At 37.1% G+C, this 19,894-nt stretch overlaps 1 protein-coding gene and 1 pseudogene across 1 annotated transcript in view; both read left to right on the top strand.

Annotated features, from left to right (window-relative positions):
• LOC102905805 (transmembrane protease serine 11G) overlaps positions 1-19,593 on the top strand; it is a 30,461-nt gene extending 10,868 nt beyond the window's left edge. Inside the window, exons 2-10 of the mRNA XM_006983841.2 lie at positions 4,905-5,026; positions 5,981-6,099; positions 7,534-7,601; positions 8,834-8,994; positions 12,345-12,383; positions 13,100-13,271; positions 14,251-14,510; positions 16,276-16,418; positions 18,065-19,593. Of these exons, the coding sequence (XP_006983903.2) occupies positions 4,905-5,026; positions 5,981-6,099; positions 7,534-7,601; positions 8,834-8,994; positions 12,345-12,383; positions 13,100-13,271; positions 14,251-14,510; positions 16,276-16,418; positions 18,065-18,226 (1,246 nt within the window). The 3' untranslated portion in view covers positions 18,227-19,593. The remainder of the gene's footprint in view (positions 1-4,904; positions 5,027-5,980; positions 6,100-7,533; positions 7,602-8,833; positions 8,995-12,344; positions 12,384-13,099; positions 13,272-14,250; positions 14,511-16,275; positions 16,419-18,064) is intronic.
• LOC102922080 (PIH1 domain-containing protein 1 pseudogene) lies at positions 3,503-4,432 on the top strand (annotated as a pseudogene).
• Positions 19,594-19,894: the final 301 nt, after the last annotated feature.

Genomic DNA, 19,894 nt, shown 5'->3' with positions numbered 1-19,894 from the left:
ATGAGCATTACTGTATCTGTTGGACCAACTAGAATCATCCTAACCACCAAAGCCACCAAAACTGTAAATAAGAACCTTACTATTACACAGTTTTTGCATGGTTTTCCTTTAGAATTATTTTCTTTTTTCATAGTCAAGGAAGTAAAACTTCTGAGTAGATAATTTATTCATCTTTATTTTCCACATTCCTGTGTGCATTTTTTTTCTACCAGTAATTCTTTTTCCATGACATTAATTACATAATGACTATTTTGATTCTTGTGTAATTTCTGCTGGTGATTTCCATATCACAAATTTGAAACCCATTTTATCTGATGGAAGAAACTACAGGATAATCAGGGCTTTGCTGGCTTCCCTAACTGCTTTCCAAACTTGTAATAATCTGTATCCACAGTGTCACTCAGACTCCAGTGTCCTAGATATCAGTGTCTCCCTCTATTTCCTTCTGTTGCAGCACACACCCCTGCCTGCCTCGATGGCTCACTTCACTCCTTCTGTGTGCAGATTGCCTATGTATGCTTTCTTATCTGCTTTAAAAAAGACAAATGCCCTGGCCTGGTGAAGAACAGTAATCAAATAACTCAAACTCCAGAGTCTTTGCCAGGTTTCGGTTGCTGCTTTACAAGCTCTTACACTTGCAATAAGTACTCACTTTGTCTTTGTGATAAACCCACCAGGGAGTATTATTATTTTACTAGTGAAGAAAACACTACACACAGAAACATTAATGCTTGTGTAAAGGGCAGCAAGAGGACAACCAGGTTAAAAATTCAAGTGTGCTAACTGTACAACCTACATTTGAAACCATGATGCCTAGCTCCTCCTTCAAACCCTTTGAGATCTCCACTGCTGTGGAGGAAAGAAATCCTTCACTCTTTCTCTACATCACTGAGTGACACTATTTTGTGAAGTAACGCATTTGATAAGCTTTGGGAGAAAGAATAGACATTAGTAGTAGATCCATATTGGAGAGAAAGGATCTGAAAACGAAAATGACCCTTGGTAAAAGACTGTGATGTTGAAAAACATGACGAATGTGGGGTTTTTTGGTTGTTTGTTTTCTGGGGTTTTTGTTTATTTGTTTGTTTGTTTTTTGGTTTTTTGAGACAGGGTTTCTCCATGTAGTTTTGGTACCTGTCCTGGATCTCGCTCTGTAGGTCAGGCTGGCCTCAAAATCACAGAGATCTGCCTGGCTCTGCCTCCTGAGTACTGGGATTAAAGGCGTGCGCCACCACTGCCTGGAAGAATGTGGGTTTTTTGCTGTTTGTTTTTTCTTCTTTTTTTTTAATGTTTGTTTGTTTTCCATTCTGTTGGGGCTTAGTTTAAGGAATACTTGCCTATTGGACTGTCTAGAAAACTAGATACTTCAGGTTTAAATGGAAGCAGGGAGGGATTAAAATGAGGAGAGTATTCAGATACTTCGAATATTCATGAAGGATTTTCTACACTGACATGATGAATGGGTAGCTTTTGTCACTGATGGGTCATGATGACATTAGTACCACAAGCATGAGGTCTCATAGCTTTCCTTTTGGTGGCACGCCAGAGGTATCTTTAAAGCTTGATGTTCCTGCATTACAATGAACCTGTTTAGTCATCTCACTGGGATAGGCTAACCAGAATGAAATGTTTTGAGTTGCAGGGATGAGGGGAGGGGAAGTGGGAAGCCAAGAAAGAGAGAAGAGAGAATTGTCATTCAGTGATATTTTTTAATAATAAATTGGTCATTTTTACTTAGAATATAGATAGTGCTCTATTTTATGTCTCCTCTTTCCAAGGATGAAGGAATTCGTTCCCTGTAAAACCTTGATTTTTGATTTTCTAATGATTTATTGCTTCATGACACATTCGTTCATTTAGTAAGTCAGCATTTACCAATTAGCTATGAAGGACAAGTTTCTACCTGTCTAGAACAGCCCTTGTAATGAAGTTAAAATAAGGTTAGTACAAAACCAAAATGAAGAGTTGTATTATTTACAGCAAATCAAAGGAAAAAATATTTTGGAATGAGATTGCATGGTGAAGAGACCAAACGTTTTCCCACTTAAGACACATACATGAAATGATAACAGAATCACAGTGATGTCTCAGGGGCTAAGGGCCTGGGAGTAGAGTCATTTAACAACTAACCATAACCTTTTGAACACACACACACACACACACACACACACACACACACACACACACTTCTGTAACACAACAAGCTCTTTATAAAAGTGTTTTCTATTGCTAACCCAGAGTGATCGTGGGTCCTTCTCTTTTAAGCTTTGAAGACATTTTTAACTAGAGTCCAAAAAAGATGCACTAACTTTTGTGTAAAATTCCTTCAGAGCTGCAAAAATGGTTCAGGTGAAAAAACAAACAAAGCAAAATGCTTGCTCTGTGCAAACTCGAGGCTTGAAGTCCAGATCCTTGACACTTTGTCAATGTCAGGCATAGTGGCTTGCCAATAAGTCAATGCAAATGCCAGGCAGGCACAGTCGCTCACCTATAATGCCAGCGCTAGGAAGGCAAAAGGGCTCATGCAGGATTCAATACATGAGAAGTGGATATTCTCCTAGGTTCTCTTTTGTATTGCAGAGGCAGCACCATTCCCACATTGCTGCCCACAGTAGCCATTCAGCTAATCTCTTCAGTTTGTTAACTGGTACCACTTTCTGACTCTCCATGACCTGGAACACATCCTCTGTTCAAGGACAGTTTTTACAGAACAAGAACCAACATGGTAAACTTCCAGAATTGTGTTCCTGTACAGTTTCTCCATGCATTCGATCACCCTGGACAACTCACGTCAGTGTTATCTAGTCCCAACTCTATAATTGCTCAGATTTTATCTTCACACTGCAGAACCTGACACTGGGATGGGAAAATATGTTAACATGATATCGTGTTTCCACAGTGCTTCCCAAATTACCAGTCATTTCATGTGCTCTTTGCTGTGTTTGCAAACCACTGATACTATTAGTATAATAGCTGTATTTAAGCTTATGTTCTATTTCCTTGGTGTATTTGACCTTACCCTAGCAACATCTTTTGTTTAAAAAAAAATCACAGAATTGAATTGTTCCAACTCTGTGTAGTATTAATTCTATCAGAGTTCTGAGATCTCATTTTTTATGTTTTTTCATCATATTGGTGATTTTTATTTTGTTAATTATTCTTCATTAAAATTCTCTTCTTTGTGACTTGGCTGAGTCCATTCCAGTTACATGTTTCTTGTATTCAGTGCAAATGATATGTCCTTTACGAAGTAGCTATGGCTTAAGTATAGAAGTGTGAAAAGGGCATTTACGCATCGGCCAAACAGGATCAATCAAGAAACCCAACAGACTTGAGGACAGTGACTTCATCGTAATGAAACTGTAGACCATTCCCGGCACAGATATTAGAGTTCTGGGTAGAGTGCTGTGTGTTAAGGATTGACTGAGGCCCTGCTATAGGCTGGCTTCGTTAATCTGGGAAGTCTACACGTTTTGGGAGCCTTGGACTTTTTCCCAGGACCATGGCGAACTCGAAGCTTCTGGCACCAGAGCTGAGCGACTCAGTCGATGGGTGATGAGACGGTGCGGTTTCAGGAGCTGCTACTGCAGGCTTCCAAAGAGCTCCAGCAAGTCCAGACAGACAGACCAGAATCTACACAGATCCAGCCCCAGCCTGGTTTCTGCATAAAGACCAAGTCATCAGAAGGAAAGGTCTTCATCAACATCTGCCACTCGCCCTCCATCCCTCCCCCGGTGGATGTGACTGAGAACGAGCTGCTTCAGATGCTGGAGGAGGATGAAGCTGGCTTCCGAATCCCCATGAGCCTGGGAGAGCCACATGCTGAGCTGGATGCGAAAGGCCAGGGCTGCACTGCTTATGATGTCGCCATCAATAGCAACTTCTACCTGAGGATGCAGAACAGCGATTTCTTGACGGAGCTGGTGGTCACCATCGCCAGGGAGGGCCTTGAGGACAAGTATGGTTTACAGCTAAATCTAGAATGGCGCATGTTGAAGTACTGGCCTTTCCTGGGGTCCATCTCGCAGCAGAAGATCCGTTCCCGGCAGCGTCCTCGGATCCAGGAGCTGGGGACCCTGCAGGGCCCAGAGCGGCCTCACATGAACCTTTGGTTGGAAGCCCCCGACCTCCTCTTGGCTGAAATTGACCTCCCCAAGCTGGATGGAGCTGGAGGGCTGACGCTGGAGATAGGTGAGAATCTCCTGGTGATGGGAAGTCCCCAGCAGCTGTACCACCTCAATGCCTCCATCCCCCTGCGGATCAACCCTGAGGCCAGCAGGGCTGCTTTCCACCACAGAAGAAAGCAACTGGTGGTGTCCATGCCCCTCCTGTCAGTGTCTTGACCAGAATCCCCCTGTATTTCCAGATGTGGAGAAGATGTTGGTGTCTTCTCTCAATGTAAAATAAACAGTTTTTCCAGTTCAAAAAAAAAGTGTGAAAAAGACAAACAAAAACAACTCCAGCAGACCGGGTCCCATTTCTGTCCCTCTAAATATCCATCTTTGAAGCTCTGGTAATCTACTAACTGTTGTCATTCACTACATGAAAAGAGAGACACAAATACCATCATGTTCAGAGGTTCATCGGGATCTGAAGCCCATCAACCACGTTTGTGATATTAGATCTCGTACCAAATAAAAAAGAAGAAAATTCAGAATACCTCTCATCATGGGTCAGAAATTATACACAGTAGTAGTAACCTCTGTGTAATACTGATTATTCAAAGTTAACAGTAAGTTTTAACTTTATTTTTACAGTATTTTTCTAATATTTCATTAAATATGTTCAAATGTTATCAAATATGATATAAGCTAATTATGAACTGCAGAGAGAAATCATTTGAATGTCAAAAATATTTGTCTCCAAGTCCTCCTTGTTTTTAATATGCATATTTCTCTCAAAAGGCCAGGGATCCTGGGTAGAAGAAAATGTTCCTGGAAACCATGGATGGTTGCTCTTACCACCACAGCTGTTTTGCTGGCTTTGGCAATAATCATCGGTCTTCTTGTTTACTTTTTAGCGTATGGTAAGAAAGACCCACTTTATTGTATTACTTTGGAAATTTGAAGACTGACTATATGTATTTCTAAATCTTAGCATTTTCTCCAATTAGAGAATGAAATTTTCATTTGCATATATTTGAGCAATAGTAATCTTTAATGTAAAAAAATTAATTCTAATATTCAAAACCTGATGCTATTCATATAATATCATCTTTTGAATAGCACAAGAAGTTCACATGATATGCTGTTTACTGTGTGATGAAATATATGCTAACAGCAAAAATTTATTGTAGTAGAATTTTTAACTTTGCTGTCAACTTACTTTATTGTCATTAATTGTTTACATTTTTGAATTGTCACCTACTATGAAATACTACCTATAATAGTTAGTAATTGTGTCAGGATACAACAAATAACCATGGTGGCTATGAAGATGTATGATTGTAAACTGGTTAGGGGGAGATACTAGCTACAGATATTGGATATTTAATTTTCTGAAGTGTACTGATTATATGACTGTCAGTCTGTTTAGTGTTGCTGTAATAAAATGCTTTATAAAATGGGATATTTTATTAATAACAGAAGCTTCAGATGATGGACAGTGATGCAGGCTAGTTTGAATGACTGCAACAAACTCCATCAAAACATGGAAGACAGTATTATGAGAGGAGTGCATCTCAGGGTTGAGCAGTTTCTGAAAAAGAGGTCCCATGGAAAGACAGGACATGAGAGACAAGGAAGAGCACGACTTTCATAAGAATTAATTACCTGTGAGGACTAACCCACTCCGTAAAAACAATACTAATCCCTGGACAATCATGATAGTCAGCTCCTCCTCTCCCCACCATGCTGTTCAGTACTATTACATGGAGGACCGATCTTCCAGCATAAAAATCATCAGAGAAAAAGTATAAATCCTCTGCTTCTTTTGCCCAAAGGGATTAGCAGAAATTATCCATCTCTGTTCTGCCTTTCAGATCAGAAGACTTATTACTACCAGGCCTCCTTCCTGATTCCCAGCATTAAATATAGCTCAGATTTGTCCGTAGAACAGTCAAGACTTCGGACAACCCTGAAAGAAAAACTCAGCAATGAGGTAAATATATGATTTGCTGCTATCATCATTGCTACCCTGGAAGTATGTAAGGTGGAGGGCAATAAGAGAAAACACCTGATGTCAACTTCTGACCTCAACACAAATCCATGTATACATACATATACAAGCATCTACATACATAATACACATACACACACCACAGGCAAGCAAAAAAAAAAATGTAGAGAACATTGTTCGTTTGTAAATGATACAATGCAAGTCAGACTGAGCCTCTGGTGTGGAGTTTATGGAATAACTCACAGTACTAGTTGCAGATAGAGTAAACATTCTCCTAAAAATAAATATGAAAGCCAGTAACTAAATTGAATTTTGTATATTTCCTGTATAATATGTAAATGAGAATAATAATTTGTACATGTACATGGATGTATACATACCCAAAGCATACCAGGTTCTTTATATAACAACTTGAAGTGGTTTCAATGCTTTTTATAGTAGATTTTCTAAATGTTTTATAAGTATATATAGTTTTATACTATAAATTATATATGTATAAATAAAACTGTTTCCATGAAAAAAATCCTTCTAAATAAGCTAAAAGGAAACATTTGGTCATTTGTTAGTAAAAAGGAAGCATTTTACTAACTGCTGTTGATCTCCTGAAATACATCTCCCTAGTCTGTCGACTATAACATCACATGACATTTTATTGAAGAGGATTTCATAGATTAAATGAGATGAGTAAACAGCATTAATCTTACACAGCTCCTTTCACAATTTGGCAGCACTACTGAGGTTTGTGCAATGCTCAGACTCAACTTGGTCAAGGTTAGCTTGACCGAGTCAGTTTGATGAGTCAATGATAGTAAATGGGCTTCCAAGAACCACCGTCCTGCTGCCCTTGCTCCTGCTTTGTTAAGAAATAACTTGATCTAGGATAATTTACCACTGATAAAGTACTCCATATAGTAAAGCCAAAATGGCACACTGTGGCATTCATAGACGTAATTTATTCTAAGTAAATATTCTGTGCATTTCTCTTGATAAGTAATCAATTTTGGGGAAGTGACCGAGTATGCATCATCCTCCCAATTCCACTCTCTGAAGGATCAAAACTTCTCCTAAAACTGTTTTACAAAAACCTAAAAATTGATCTGCCCATCACACTCAGAGACTAACATAACTGAGTTTCAAGGTATTGGATGTCAAGTGGATGATGAGTCCACACATGGCAGCCTTACACAGTCTCTGGGCTCCAGCTTCTGTTTTTGAAATGTCTACCCTAATTCACTCTTTGTGCAGATCACCTTCAAATTATAGTAATGATTATATGACAGTAGGATTATGCTCAAATGAACTCCTTTGAGAAAACTATAAACAAACATAAGGTCAATGACATTTTGTGTTACAGTGTACTTTAAATAAGCATTTTGAAATATACACAATGCTTAACAAAATTCACTTATTTTTCAGATAGATGTGATATTTCAAAGATCCAGTTTAAAGCATCATTATGTCAAATCTCAAGTTGTCAACTTCAGGTAACCACAGTTAAACAATTCACACGAGGAAAAGACAACTTTGTTCTGTTTAGTTATTCTTTACCTATTTCCTCTGCAGACAGGATGTGAAGACTTTACATATACCAATGAAAAATTAGCACAGTCCTCTCACATTACAATTGCTCCTACACAGAGTGCAGTGGGAGAGTGTCCTGAGTAATCGTGAAATATGTTCTACTCTTCATCCTTTTAAAAAACAAAAGACATTTCAATTGAAGATTCCTTAAATCCTAGTTATTTCTGTTGATTTTACTTGTTTTATAGTAAATATTTGCTAGGAATATTTAAAACACAAGAGTGTATACATATATGTGTTGTAGAATATTATTTTAAAGTGTGTTACTTTTGTTTACGTTGCATTTGTTTAACTCTATGAAACTGTGTTACTTTGCCTGTCTAAAACACCTGATGGTCTAATAGAGAACTGAATGAATGGCTAATATCAAGGCAGGAGAAAGGATAGGTGGGGCTGGCAAGAAGAGAGAATATGCAGAAGGAGAAATATGGGAAGAAAGAAGAAGAGGTAGCCAGAAAAGGAGGAGGACTCTAGGGGATAGCCACCTAGCTATGCAGCAAACAACAGAATAAGAAAGAAAGGTATACAAAAATAGAGAAAGGTGAAAGCCCAGAGACACAAGACAGACAGGTTAAAGCCAAGAAAAGCTGGCAAGAACCAAGCCAAGCTAAGACTGGGCATTCATAACTAAGAATAAACCTCTGCATGTGATTTATTTGGGAGCTGGGTGGTGGGCCCCCAAAAAGAGTAAAAAAAAAAACATATGTGATATAAATACAAAGTTGGATTTATAATTTCCATTCTTCACTACAATTATGATTAAGTTTTATAGGTAGAAGGTAATCCAGGACTTAACATCTGTGTGATATATAAAGGGATAATCTTGACAATAAGTTGCATTAAGTATTTGTTTTATTTTCTTTTTTTTTTTTTTTTTTTTTTTGGGTTTTTCGAGACAGGGTTTCTCTGTGTAGCTTTGCGCCTTTCATGGGACTCACTTGGTAGCCCAGGCTGGCCTCGAACTCACAGAGATCCGCCTGGCTCTGCCTCCCGAGTGCTGGGATTAAAGGCGTGCGCCACCACCGCCCGGCCTGTTTTATTTTCTGAGAGATACAAGTAATACTGAAGTATGAATAATATAGTATTAAGAATAATTACTAGGCCATTGTCTCACTTTGGTGACTTTCTTTTTCAGGCCCAGTAATGATGGTTTGAAAGCTGACATGCTGATTAAGTTTCAGTTTCCCCTTAACAATGTGGACACTTTGAAAAGACAAGCTGATAGCATTTTGCACAAGAAGTTGCAATCTACCGATCTCTTCTTGAAGAGAGACATTTCATTACCTTATCTTAGAGGCAAGGAAGACTTCTTTTTTCTTCTCACAATAGTTAACACTTTTAACTGTCTTCTATCTACAGAGAAAGCTTCTTTATTTCACTATAAAACAAAACCATTTTTATTCTAGGTCTCTGAGTCACAAATGAACAGCTTCTCACTCATTTGGCCACAAAGATTATCTTCCTTTGGTTGGTATGAAAATAGTTATAAAACTGTATGATTACTCAAGTATAAAAACACCTTTCTCTTACTAAAAGAAACATAGGCATCATCTTTTTAATTAAGAAACAGTGTGCATGACATTTAAAAACAACCTAACCTCCACTATTGGTACACTAACCTCTAAACCTTTTTTTTTTGGCAATGTTTTCCCCATCTGAATCTAGAATGTGAAGGCAATGTGAACACAAAAAACATAATATATAGGGTACAAATATGATCTGAGCTTAAGTGGAGCTCATTTTAGGTTAACATATTCTTCCCACAGTACACAGGATCAGCTTGGCCTGGGACATAGAGTGAGCTGAAGAAAAATGCCAAGCCTTGCTAGGATGTATCTCAGCCATTAAAAAACAAACAAACAAACAAACAAAAATCTATCTCACTTTCAACACAGACATAAAGAGGTAGTTCGTAAAAATTTGGTACATGAGATTTTAAAAAGATTTTTTTTATAATTCTCAGACAGCCTCTAAATTAATTTAGGAATTGTCATAGTTCATCAGAACTTGTTTAAGATACAAAATGAGATAGAAAACTAACAGCAAATTATAAGCTTCCAGTATATGTCTCTCCATTACTTCCTCCCCCCAAATTGTTTGAGAGAGTGATTATGATATATCTAAAGGAAAGTTATATTTTAGTTTTGCCAAACAGAAAGATCACAAAGCCCAGCACTTATCCTTCCCCAAGTTCTGAAGTCTTTCACTGTTTTGTCTTCTTCTTTATAACTTCTAGAGTTCATAGAAGTAGATCAATTTGTTCCTTAATAGAGACCAGTATAGGATAAAGTTATAAATAAGCTACAGATTAACCATAATCCACTCCCCATGGTTTATGGCCAAATAGAGGGTAGGACTAAAGTACACTTGACTTTCAGGTATAGGATGAACTGACCTTGAGACTGCTGCCTCCACAAATATTAAATCATGTTTCTGTAGACTTATATCATGGTATCACTACAAAGATATAGTAAGCAAATAGGTGTTGGTTACAGTATATATCTTATAGAACTCAATCGAGTATTGGTCATAATTGCTATTCATCTATTCACTCAGCAACTATGTATTGAAAGTTATTTCTTCCAGGAACTGAAATCTCTGCACATCTAGAACCAATATTCTAACTGAAAGGAGAAAGACAGTGAATAAACTGGACAGCAACAAATAATGTGGAATTCCATGAGAGAGTAGAGCACAACATGAGACTTCAGCTTTCTTTGTCATGGAAAGAGGGAAGGAATCTTTTAAGTTGAGATCTGAAATCTACAGGAAAAGGCCATGGGTAAAGTGTTCTGATGAAGTGGTCAGCTAGATGGTAAATGATTGCCAGCAGAAACAACACCTGAACACAGTCAAGACCTTGCAAGCCAAGGTAGTAAGGAGGAGGAGCAGTTCAGTGACACTGAGGACATTTTAGGGTCCTGGCCACCTAGGGCCAGCTGTGAAGTCTACATTTATTGTAAAGGTTAAGGAAGACATAAGAGGGTTTTTATTATTGACAGAACGTAATCCTAAGGATTTTCTATAATCAACTTCCTAACAGTGCTTCCAATTCAATGTCCCTTGAGTCTGACTGCTGAGAGCTGCTGGTTGCAATGGCTTTGCCAGAGATCATAGAAATATATAGCAGATGATAGTGTTCAGCAGTCAACCCACTAGATGAATAACTCTCTGATGGGGAGCCCCACTTGGCGAAGCCATGGGGTCACTGATTTTAAATGACTGATTGCTTCTGTCTGTAATTTCTCTCATGTGCCACACTACATTTCTTGCCTAATAACAGCTATGGGTATTCTCCCTCACTGCTTGTGTGTTTATCTCGAGAAAATATTTCATCTTTTGGGCACACGTATAGCTGTGGATTTTCAGGAAGATGATTTCTGCATAATCTGTATATAATTCTGATGAGTAGAAATAATACTAGAATTTACTTCAAAACTTACATAGGAAAGTAACAGTATTCTCAGTCATAAAGACAGTTAATTTTAGACTTCAGAACAAATTCAAAACAGACTATCTGCCCTTGCAGAAAATAAATAAACTCCCAGGTGTTTATTGCTAAACTAAAGTCAGACATGAAACAGCTTTGGTAGCCATAACCCACTGTAGTAATTGACTTTCTGTATGTATCCCTACCACTCAAAGTTCAGCCAACTAACTGTTTATTGTTTAGGTCCTATGTTTCAATGTCACTTTCTGTCTGGGAAAGAGCTATGTGCATGTCCAAGTGTTACTTACTGGCCAGTCTGTGTGAGCTCCCTAGCCTAAAAAAATGGTGTGACTTATCATGTGTTATGAGATGGGTTGGGCCCTGAAAATGTAACTTATCATTGTCCAGAGTAAAGAATGCAACTATGCGGAGATAGATTTTCAGAAAGAGACTTCTTAAGTTGAAATAAAAGAGAAAGTTATCATCAGAAAGCATGTGTTTCCTTATTTAATCTTCAGATTAAAAAAAGTTTAGCCTCCAAATACATAAGAATTTTTTCATAAAGTCCTCCTACGCTGAGGCATTCTACACACAGCCCTAGAGTAGTTCTGGGAGCTGGACTCCCGGGCTGTGTTATCTGACCTAAAGACCTGACACTGAAATGCAAGACTAGTTTTTGTCTGAATATACTTGACTCTGAGTCTCACTACAATGCTGGCATAAAGTGAAATACAAGTGACTAGGGAAGACAACCACAGATTATACCATTTTCTATTTTGACTTATGAATAGAAATGATGACATGTTGGATGCAGGTAGAATTTGAAACAATAGTAAAAAAATCTGTGGGCCAATCCTAGATGCCAGGCAAGGAAGACAGTTTGAACACCTGTACTGTATAGTATCATGCAAGTAAGGATGTTGTAGGGCACATGTAAAAATGTCCCTACACACCTTTTATTTAATTTCTACTTCAATAAATTGGTATGACACTAGTCTTTCAGACAAATAATGTCTGTCTTTGTCAATGACTTTGTAATCATACCAGGATCTTCTTGAAATCTATATACAATCAGAATCTTAACTGATATTACGTTGGCTTTCCTCATTAGTACAGTTTTTCCCAATCTAAGGATTTCATGCCATGTAGGCGGTGTATTTTAAATTACAGCAGAGTAATGTCACTGAAAAAATGACCTTGATTTCATTTTTTCCAGAAATGAATGCAGCACAAGCAGAGAATATTCTAAACAGTGGTAAGTCCATGATTGCCACTGATATGTTGTTAAATCAAAGAATCACACTCACAACACTCCATCCTTTCTCCATTATCACGTGTTCCATTTCTCAAACACCTATCATGTTTCTAGAGGGATATGTGGCTTACTTTTAATCAATGATAAAATTACAAATAGACTTGCTTTTATGAATTCTGTGCAACATTTTCTCTTTCAATAGTAAGATTCACTGATGACCTCTTTAACAATTTCCTTGAATTTTTCCAGTTTATTTTTATTTGGCTTACTTTGTTAAAATATAAAATATAAAAATTTTCATAGATTTACATGAAAGGCACTAGCTATAATATGTAAAATTTATTTATTATTTATTTAATGGATTTAAACATATTATGAATAAAATCTATCTGCAATAAATGTCAAATATCACTGTTACACAACTACACATAACAGAACTCAGAAACTATGAAAAACTAATAACAAAGAAAAACTGCTTCAAATACACTAAAGAAGATGACAGCTAACTTTTAATTATTAATGACTTAATTACAAAACATGCATACTCAATCGGCTTGAATACCCATCACCCTCAGAACGTTTACTGTTAATTTCAATGACTATTTTAAAGGCAAGACACATCCTTAAATGTTTTCATGCTTCACTAGTTGCTGAAGACATCCAGACACATGTATCACCCTCTGCAAAGAACCATGTTATTTCTTTCTGGCTGACAGATTGTGGCTTGGGGATGGAGTACCCACAGACAGCCAGAATCGCTGATGGCAAACCTGCAGACAAAGCTTCCTGGCCATGGCAAAGCAGCCTGCAGGTGGATGGTGTCCACCTCTGTGGTGCATCTCTGATTGGCTCCCAGTGGCTCCTGACCTCTGCTCACTGCTTTGATACGTGAGTTCTCAGGTTACTCTTTTGAGGTCCCCAGCACTTCTCACATTCATGTCCCATCATCCTTACCTCTTCTTCACCCTCTCCATGGACATCGTAGTCCCTGGTTAACAGGAGTAGAAAAGAATATCAGTTACTAAAGAATAGGGCAAAGAATAGATTGCTTTCAATTCCAACTGAATATATATTGTGTAGTAATCTCAGTTTTAACTATAAGCAAGTTAACAATGAAAAAATCAACTATGTTTACCAGTTTCCCTGAAATATATTGAAGTTTTCTTTTAGTGCCATTACTTATATCCCAATCTATAATTCACATCTGATATTCTACATGAATATCATTGGCTATATGTTTTTATTCTCTGTATGACTGTTAAAGATTTGACATATGGTACTGCTGGAGAAAAAAAGGAGATATGATAACTCTAGTGAAATTCAAATAAAATGGGGGAAATATTCTGGATAAAATGCCCAATGGAAAAGAATCATTAGAAAAACATACAAAATATGGGTACAAATTTATCTTTTTTTGTGTCTCTGCCTTTTTTTTAAACTTTTTTGTCTATGCCTTCCTCTTCCTGTACCTTTGAATAAAAATATATAACTGTGCATGATTACTGGTATGTATATTTACAGAAATGTATATATATATATATATATATAATTATATCTAGCATTTTTATTTTCTTCAAATAATATATTTTTATAATAAAATAGCAGTAATGTGTTGTTTCCTTAAGAATGTACATTCATCCTCAAAGAGAATAACTAAACATATTTTGTAATAGAATATTTCTTATCAACTAGAAAGCAGATTATCAAAATGGGAAAGCCTAAAAACAAGATAGTGGGAAAGACCAAATCAACTATGACCTTAAAGAATTTGCCCTTGTCCCATATTTATGTTCCATTGCCCATCCAGAATCTTGGGCAACTCTAGACCAGAAATGACTCCACTATGCTCCTTTTAATTTGTGATCAGCTATAAAAACCCCAAACTGTGGACAGTCAGTTTTGGAACAACCCTAAGCCGTCCACTGATGACAAGAAAGATGGCGTCCATTATCATCCATGAAAACTACGCAGCCCACAAGCATGACGATGATATTGCTGTGGTCAAGCTCTCTAGCCCAGTCCTGTTTTCGGAAAACCTGCGCAGAGTCTGTCTCCCTGATGCTACCTTTCAAGTCCTACCAAAGAGTAAAGTGTTTGTCACAGGATGGGGAGCATTGAGAGCAAACGGTGAGTACTCCAGAAAAACAAGGATGCCAGCAATAAACCTAAGATGCATGGAAATTGCCAATCAAATGCAAAGTATAAATCAAGATAATCCTACAAAAAATCACAGCAAAAAATATGAAAACTTCAGCTATAAACAGTGTTCTTACACTCTATTTAATACAATAGTTAATGTAGTAACATATATAGACATTTTATAGACTATTTTCATACTCTTAGAACTTTTTTTAAAGCTTATTTAAAGGTATTATTATTAAGAGGGTATTCTTTTGCAAATCCTTCTTTCAGGCCCCATCTTTCATATGTAGTGAGTTGGTTCTGTCTGTCTGACTCACACAATTTGCAAACACTAGTCATAATGAGCCCCATCATGGGCCAAACTGTAAACAGAAATGGCTTTGGCCAAGGAATCCAAATAGCTATTCCTGCCTGACATTAAATATTAAATGGGAGCTGCTGATCCATGTATCTCTGAGGCTGGTGACAATATCAAGTGAGACATATAGCATTTTGCTTCACTAAATAATGCCCAATAAACAGCAAACAGATTTTTAGATGTGGGCACAAGTCTTGGGTTTTTATCATCCCCCTCCTCCTCCTCCTTCTTTTTCTTTCTCTTCCTCTTCCACTTTTTCCTCTTCCTCTTCTTCTCCTTCTCTTCTTCTTCTTTCTTTTCCTCCTCCTTCTTTTTTTAATTGAAAATGCATTCTTATAGCATACAATACAACCAGACCACAGTTTTCCCTCTCACCATTCCTCCCAGCTCTCTCCCCACTTCCCTTTCCTCCCTACTCCTGTTCTCTTCAGAAAAGAGCAGGCCTCCAAGAGACAATAGCCAAACAGGTCAAAGCAAGATACAATAAGACAAGGCAAAAATCCCTCATTTGAGGCTGGACAAGGCAGCCCAATAGGAGGAAAAGAGTCCCAAGAGCAAGCAAAAGAGTCAAAGACACATTTGCTCTGCCTGTCAGGGGTCCCCACAAAAACACCAAGCTAACAGCCATAGCATAGATGCAAAACCCTCTAAGTTCCCAAGTTCTTATGCCAATTCTTCTTTTATAAAAAGAAATAGAATTTCATATGAATGTCATTTTTAATTGAAGCTGTTAAATAAAAGCATAGTGGCTTAAAATAGTATTACATTCAAGTAAGTGGCATTTTTGTATTACAATCCATGCAGATGAATCAATCAATGTTGTTAGTGAAGAAGATAGGATGGGTGTGTTAGCTTCCTATTTGTACCTATGTTTGTTTTGAACAGCAAGCCTCATTATTTCCATTGTACAATCATCCTTTTCATGAAGCAATTGGATCCCATAGAATGAAACTTGATTCTTGGTAATGCTATTCTTTTTAAATGATTTGTGATTTGGAAATATCTATGTCCTTTGTGAAGTGATGTGTGGGAATCTGGGTAGATTCCAGGTGTGAAAAAATAATTTGTGTTTAAACTGGCATTTTTTATGTGATTATTCAGCCATGTAATCATGGCATGACTCTTAACCAGGTGAACTTCAATTTTTCAACTAAAATCCAGAATATTCATATCTATCCTCGGTAGTTTTTGTAAGGACCAAATAGATGATAGAAATAAATAAATAAATAAAATATGATATCTACATATAGAAGTCACCCTAAAGTGTAACTGATCCTGAATGTTGCCATCCAGTCCCAAATTCTGCAACTTTAAAACTGATGTTTAAGCTCATGTCATAATAATAATGAGACTTCCAACCATTCCTCATCTATTTATTTTCTCCTTATTTAGGTCCTTTTCCCAATTCTCTGCAAGAAGTTGAAATAGAGATCATAAGCAATGATGTATGTAACCAAGTTAATGTATATGGTGGTGCTGTATCATCAGGAATGATATGTGCTGGCTTCTTGACAGGAAAACTAGATGCCTGTGAGGTAAGTATATTCCAATCCACAAAAAATGACTCTACTCAATAAAGATTAAATAATTGATCACAGAGAAATATCATTTAATATAGTTCCATGAAATTAACCTGTGGAGGAAAGAGGGAATAAAGAACACCAAGACATATAGCTCCTCATGAAACAACATATTGAACAGAAATATCTAAACATGGATTTCAGTTGCAAATCAGAACTCTTAGTAGAGATCAATAATTCAGACAGACAGTAGAAAATGAGTGCGAAGCCACAGAATCAAGGCTGAGTCAACTAAACTTTGAATATCTCATTCCTATTAAGTTAAAGCCACAGTGAGACAAGTTCTGCTGATATTTGTACTTAAATAGCTTGTACCCAAATAGAATTATACTATTGAAAAATATAATTATCTGCAGTCATTCCTATAAATGTAATACATCACAGATCATTTTTCAAATTACACAAGTAGCATTTCTTCATACTTGCAGCACATTAATTTTAAGCACTAAGCATTATCCGTTCCAAATATGGTTATTTGAAGAACTAAAAATAACTAACAAATTAAAGAACTGACTTGTAGCATTTGTGACTGGGCACAAGAACATAGTGATTCCTTGGCAAATTAATATTGGCTCTGATAACTTGGCATGTGTGTGGCATTTGTTGTATGCAAAGGTGTCACTGTTGACCTGACATTGGCTGTCATACAATGTTAATAAATATTTGTTCATTTATTTATTCAACTTTTTGTGAATCACAGGTTACTATGGACACTACTGAGAGAAACTAAAATTTTAAAAAATGCAATGATTTTGCAACTTCACTAGGGCACATGTTACTAAAACAAAGGAAGAAAGTTGCAGTTTAGCTACACATTCTAGAATACAAGGTATCTTTCCAATCGCTTCCTGAGAAGGAGAAACAAGATGTGAATCCAACATACAATGGAATCACATGACTTAGAGAATAAACAATACACACTGGAGCTGACATTCTTGTCTTACTGGCTCATGCTTCCTTTTGCTATTAGTAAGTACAGTAAGAGCGTGAGGATCTCAATTACAATGGAGACCTGAGGGAAAGGAGCTGAGGAGGATTGCCTTTAGTAGATCAGCGTGTTCACACTGTGCACCAGACACTGGAAGAGACTAAGAATAGGAATGTGGAAAGGAGGGAGCCTCAAAGTTGTTTCAGGAGCCTCTACCTCCTCCAGACTCTACCACTTCCCTCATTTTAAGAAATTGTAATAAACTATCACAGGGTATTTTTTATTTTTTTTGGAAGGATAAAGTCATTAGTTAAAGATAGATTTTAAATCTTTTGTTTTTGAAATCTTAGGTTAAAAATAACTGAGAAATCCTCATGATTTAAGTATATAAAGGTGTTTATTGGGGACTCGCTTTAGCCTTTCAGTAATAAATACAGCACACTTGAAAGAACATTCCAGAACACCCTTCTACTGATTAGTAAGAGTGGAACAGGGTGAAAATCAAATTTAAAACAAGGCATCGCTTCTAGCTAATGGAGTTAAATAAGCTTCGAGGAAGAGTTAGCATGTTAGTTCCAGGTATAAGTTTATTAGGCAGTCAGGAGCCAATTAGCTCTCACTTCTCACACCCTTTTATTTCTCACATTGGTTCCATGTTTTTCTTCTTTTCTAGGGTGATTCTGGAGGGCCCCTGGTTATTTCAAGTGATAGAAATATCTGGTATCTTCTTGGAATTGTTAGTTGGGGAATCGACTGTGGAAAAGAAAACAAGCCCGGAATTTACACCAGAGTGACTCATTATCGGAACTGGATTAAATCTAAAACTAACATCTAATGCAACCGCCACCCCTTATCCAAACTGGGGTGTCACACACAGCCTGTGGCAAATTGTACTCACTGTTCATTGCCTTGAACATGGTCATCTAGTTCAAAATGCAAATGAGCATCGTGTGGTGACTTTCTTAAATCAGAAGGGGACAAGACTTTCTTCACATCATTGGAAAGTTTCCACCAACCATGACCACAAAAGATGCTCTCTGCTCCCTGCTCACCTCCGTTTGCCTGCTTCATACTTTTTCAACTTACAATCATCTGGAGGTTGAACAAATACTAACTGAGCAGCTACCCGCTGCTTCTCTCCAGACCCTTCTCTGGTGCCCCCATAGTTTTTTCATAGACAATCCTCACTGGTGACTGTTCGGTCCACTGACTAGACAAGCCAAGTAATCAGTCGAAGCCACTGGTTACCAATGATGGAGAAGGCACTAGCCAAGAGGCTAGGACTTAGGAGATGGCAATGAGCAGGTCCATTCCTTTTCATCTCTAGATACGCACGTAACCTTTCTCCAAACCTCTCTGCATTTGTATTTTTGTATATTGTACTTAGACAGTTTATCTGACATATATTTGGAAGCAGTAGATGAGATTTTTTTAATCACATAAGAGAAGAATTAGAGAAATTTCCTTGTATAAATACCTTTTCATACTTGGAAATTAAAAGTGACGTTTTGGGCCCTTTCATTTATGAAAGATAAATGAGTACGAGTCTAATAAGGTTACTCTCAGTTCCATCTCTAAATTGAGAGATGTTTCAATACTTGTATAAGTTTATTTCTTCAATTGCAGTTTATATTCTCTTAATTCATTTTATTTAAACAGTTTTATTTTCAACCAGGTACCTTAGAACAACTAAGTACCTGTAAGATGAGAAGTCAGCATAATTTAATTACAAGAAAATATAAATATCTGAAATGTGAAGCTAAAACCCCAGTAGACATTCATAAAATATTTGATACAAAATGTTAGTAAAGATGTTGTTGTGCTATATTTGAATTTATCGTTAAACATCAGGTATTCTGCAATAGAATATTTAAATAAAATATTCAAATAATCAAGGAAACATCTTTAGAACACCTTAGTTTTGATGATAAAATTGTCATTTTCACATGTATTTAGTTGCACATTTTGTAGTCTCACCTGGGAGTATAGAGTAGTATTGAACCAAACTCAGAATTACTCTGTACATCTTTATCGTTTTTTTATAATTGATGAGTTAACTGCTGTGTTAAGGTTTTCATTGGGGTTTTGTATTGACTCTTGCTTAATACATCACACTGTACATATTGAAATGTATTTATGATAATAAACCAAATTTGTTCTCTCTGTGTTGTCACTGAGGGATTGTTCAACTTTCATGTTGCTGACATTTTGTCACAGATGCTTCTTTGTTTGGGACAGGAGGGAGATCATCACAGGCATGACAGGCCACTTGTCAACATTCCTTCCTTCTACACCTGAGATGCCTGGAGGACACAGTAACCCACACACACATCCCACTCCCCTCCTCAGCTTTTCTTCTGCCAAGCTGTAACATTCAAAACTAGCTCCAGACAGCTGCAACATGTTCCCAGTGGAGCAAGATTACCTTCAGTTAGAAAGAGTTACTATGAAATCATTAGCGAAAAAGTCACTACAAAAATTAATGTAGTCAAGGTCTCCTTAC

The sequence above is a fragment of the Peromyscus maniculatus genome, chromosome 10 (genome assembly GCF_049852395.1).
Source record: "Peromyscus maniculatus bairdii isolate BWxNUB_F1_BW_parent chromosome 10, HU_Pman_BW_mat_3.1, whole genome shotgun sequence".
NCBI classification, from domain to species: Eukaryota; Metazoa; Chordata; class Mammalia; order Rodentia; family Cricetidae; genus Peromyscus; species Peromyscus maniculatus.
This window is presented reverse-complemented; position numbering and strand designations above follow the sequence as displayed.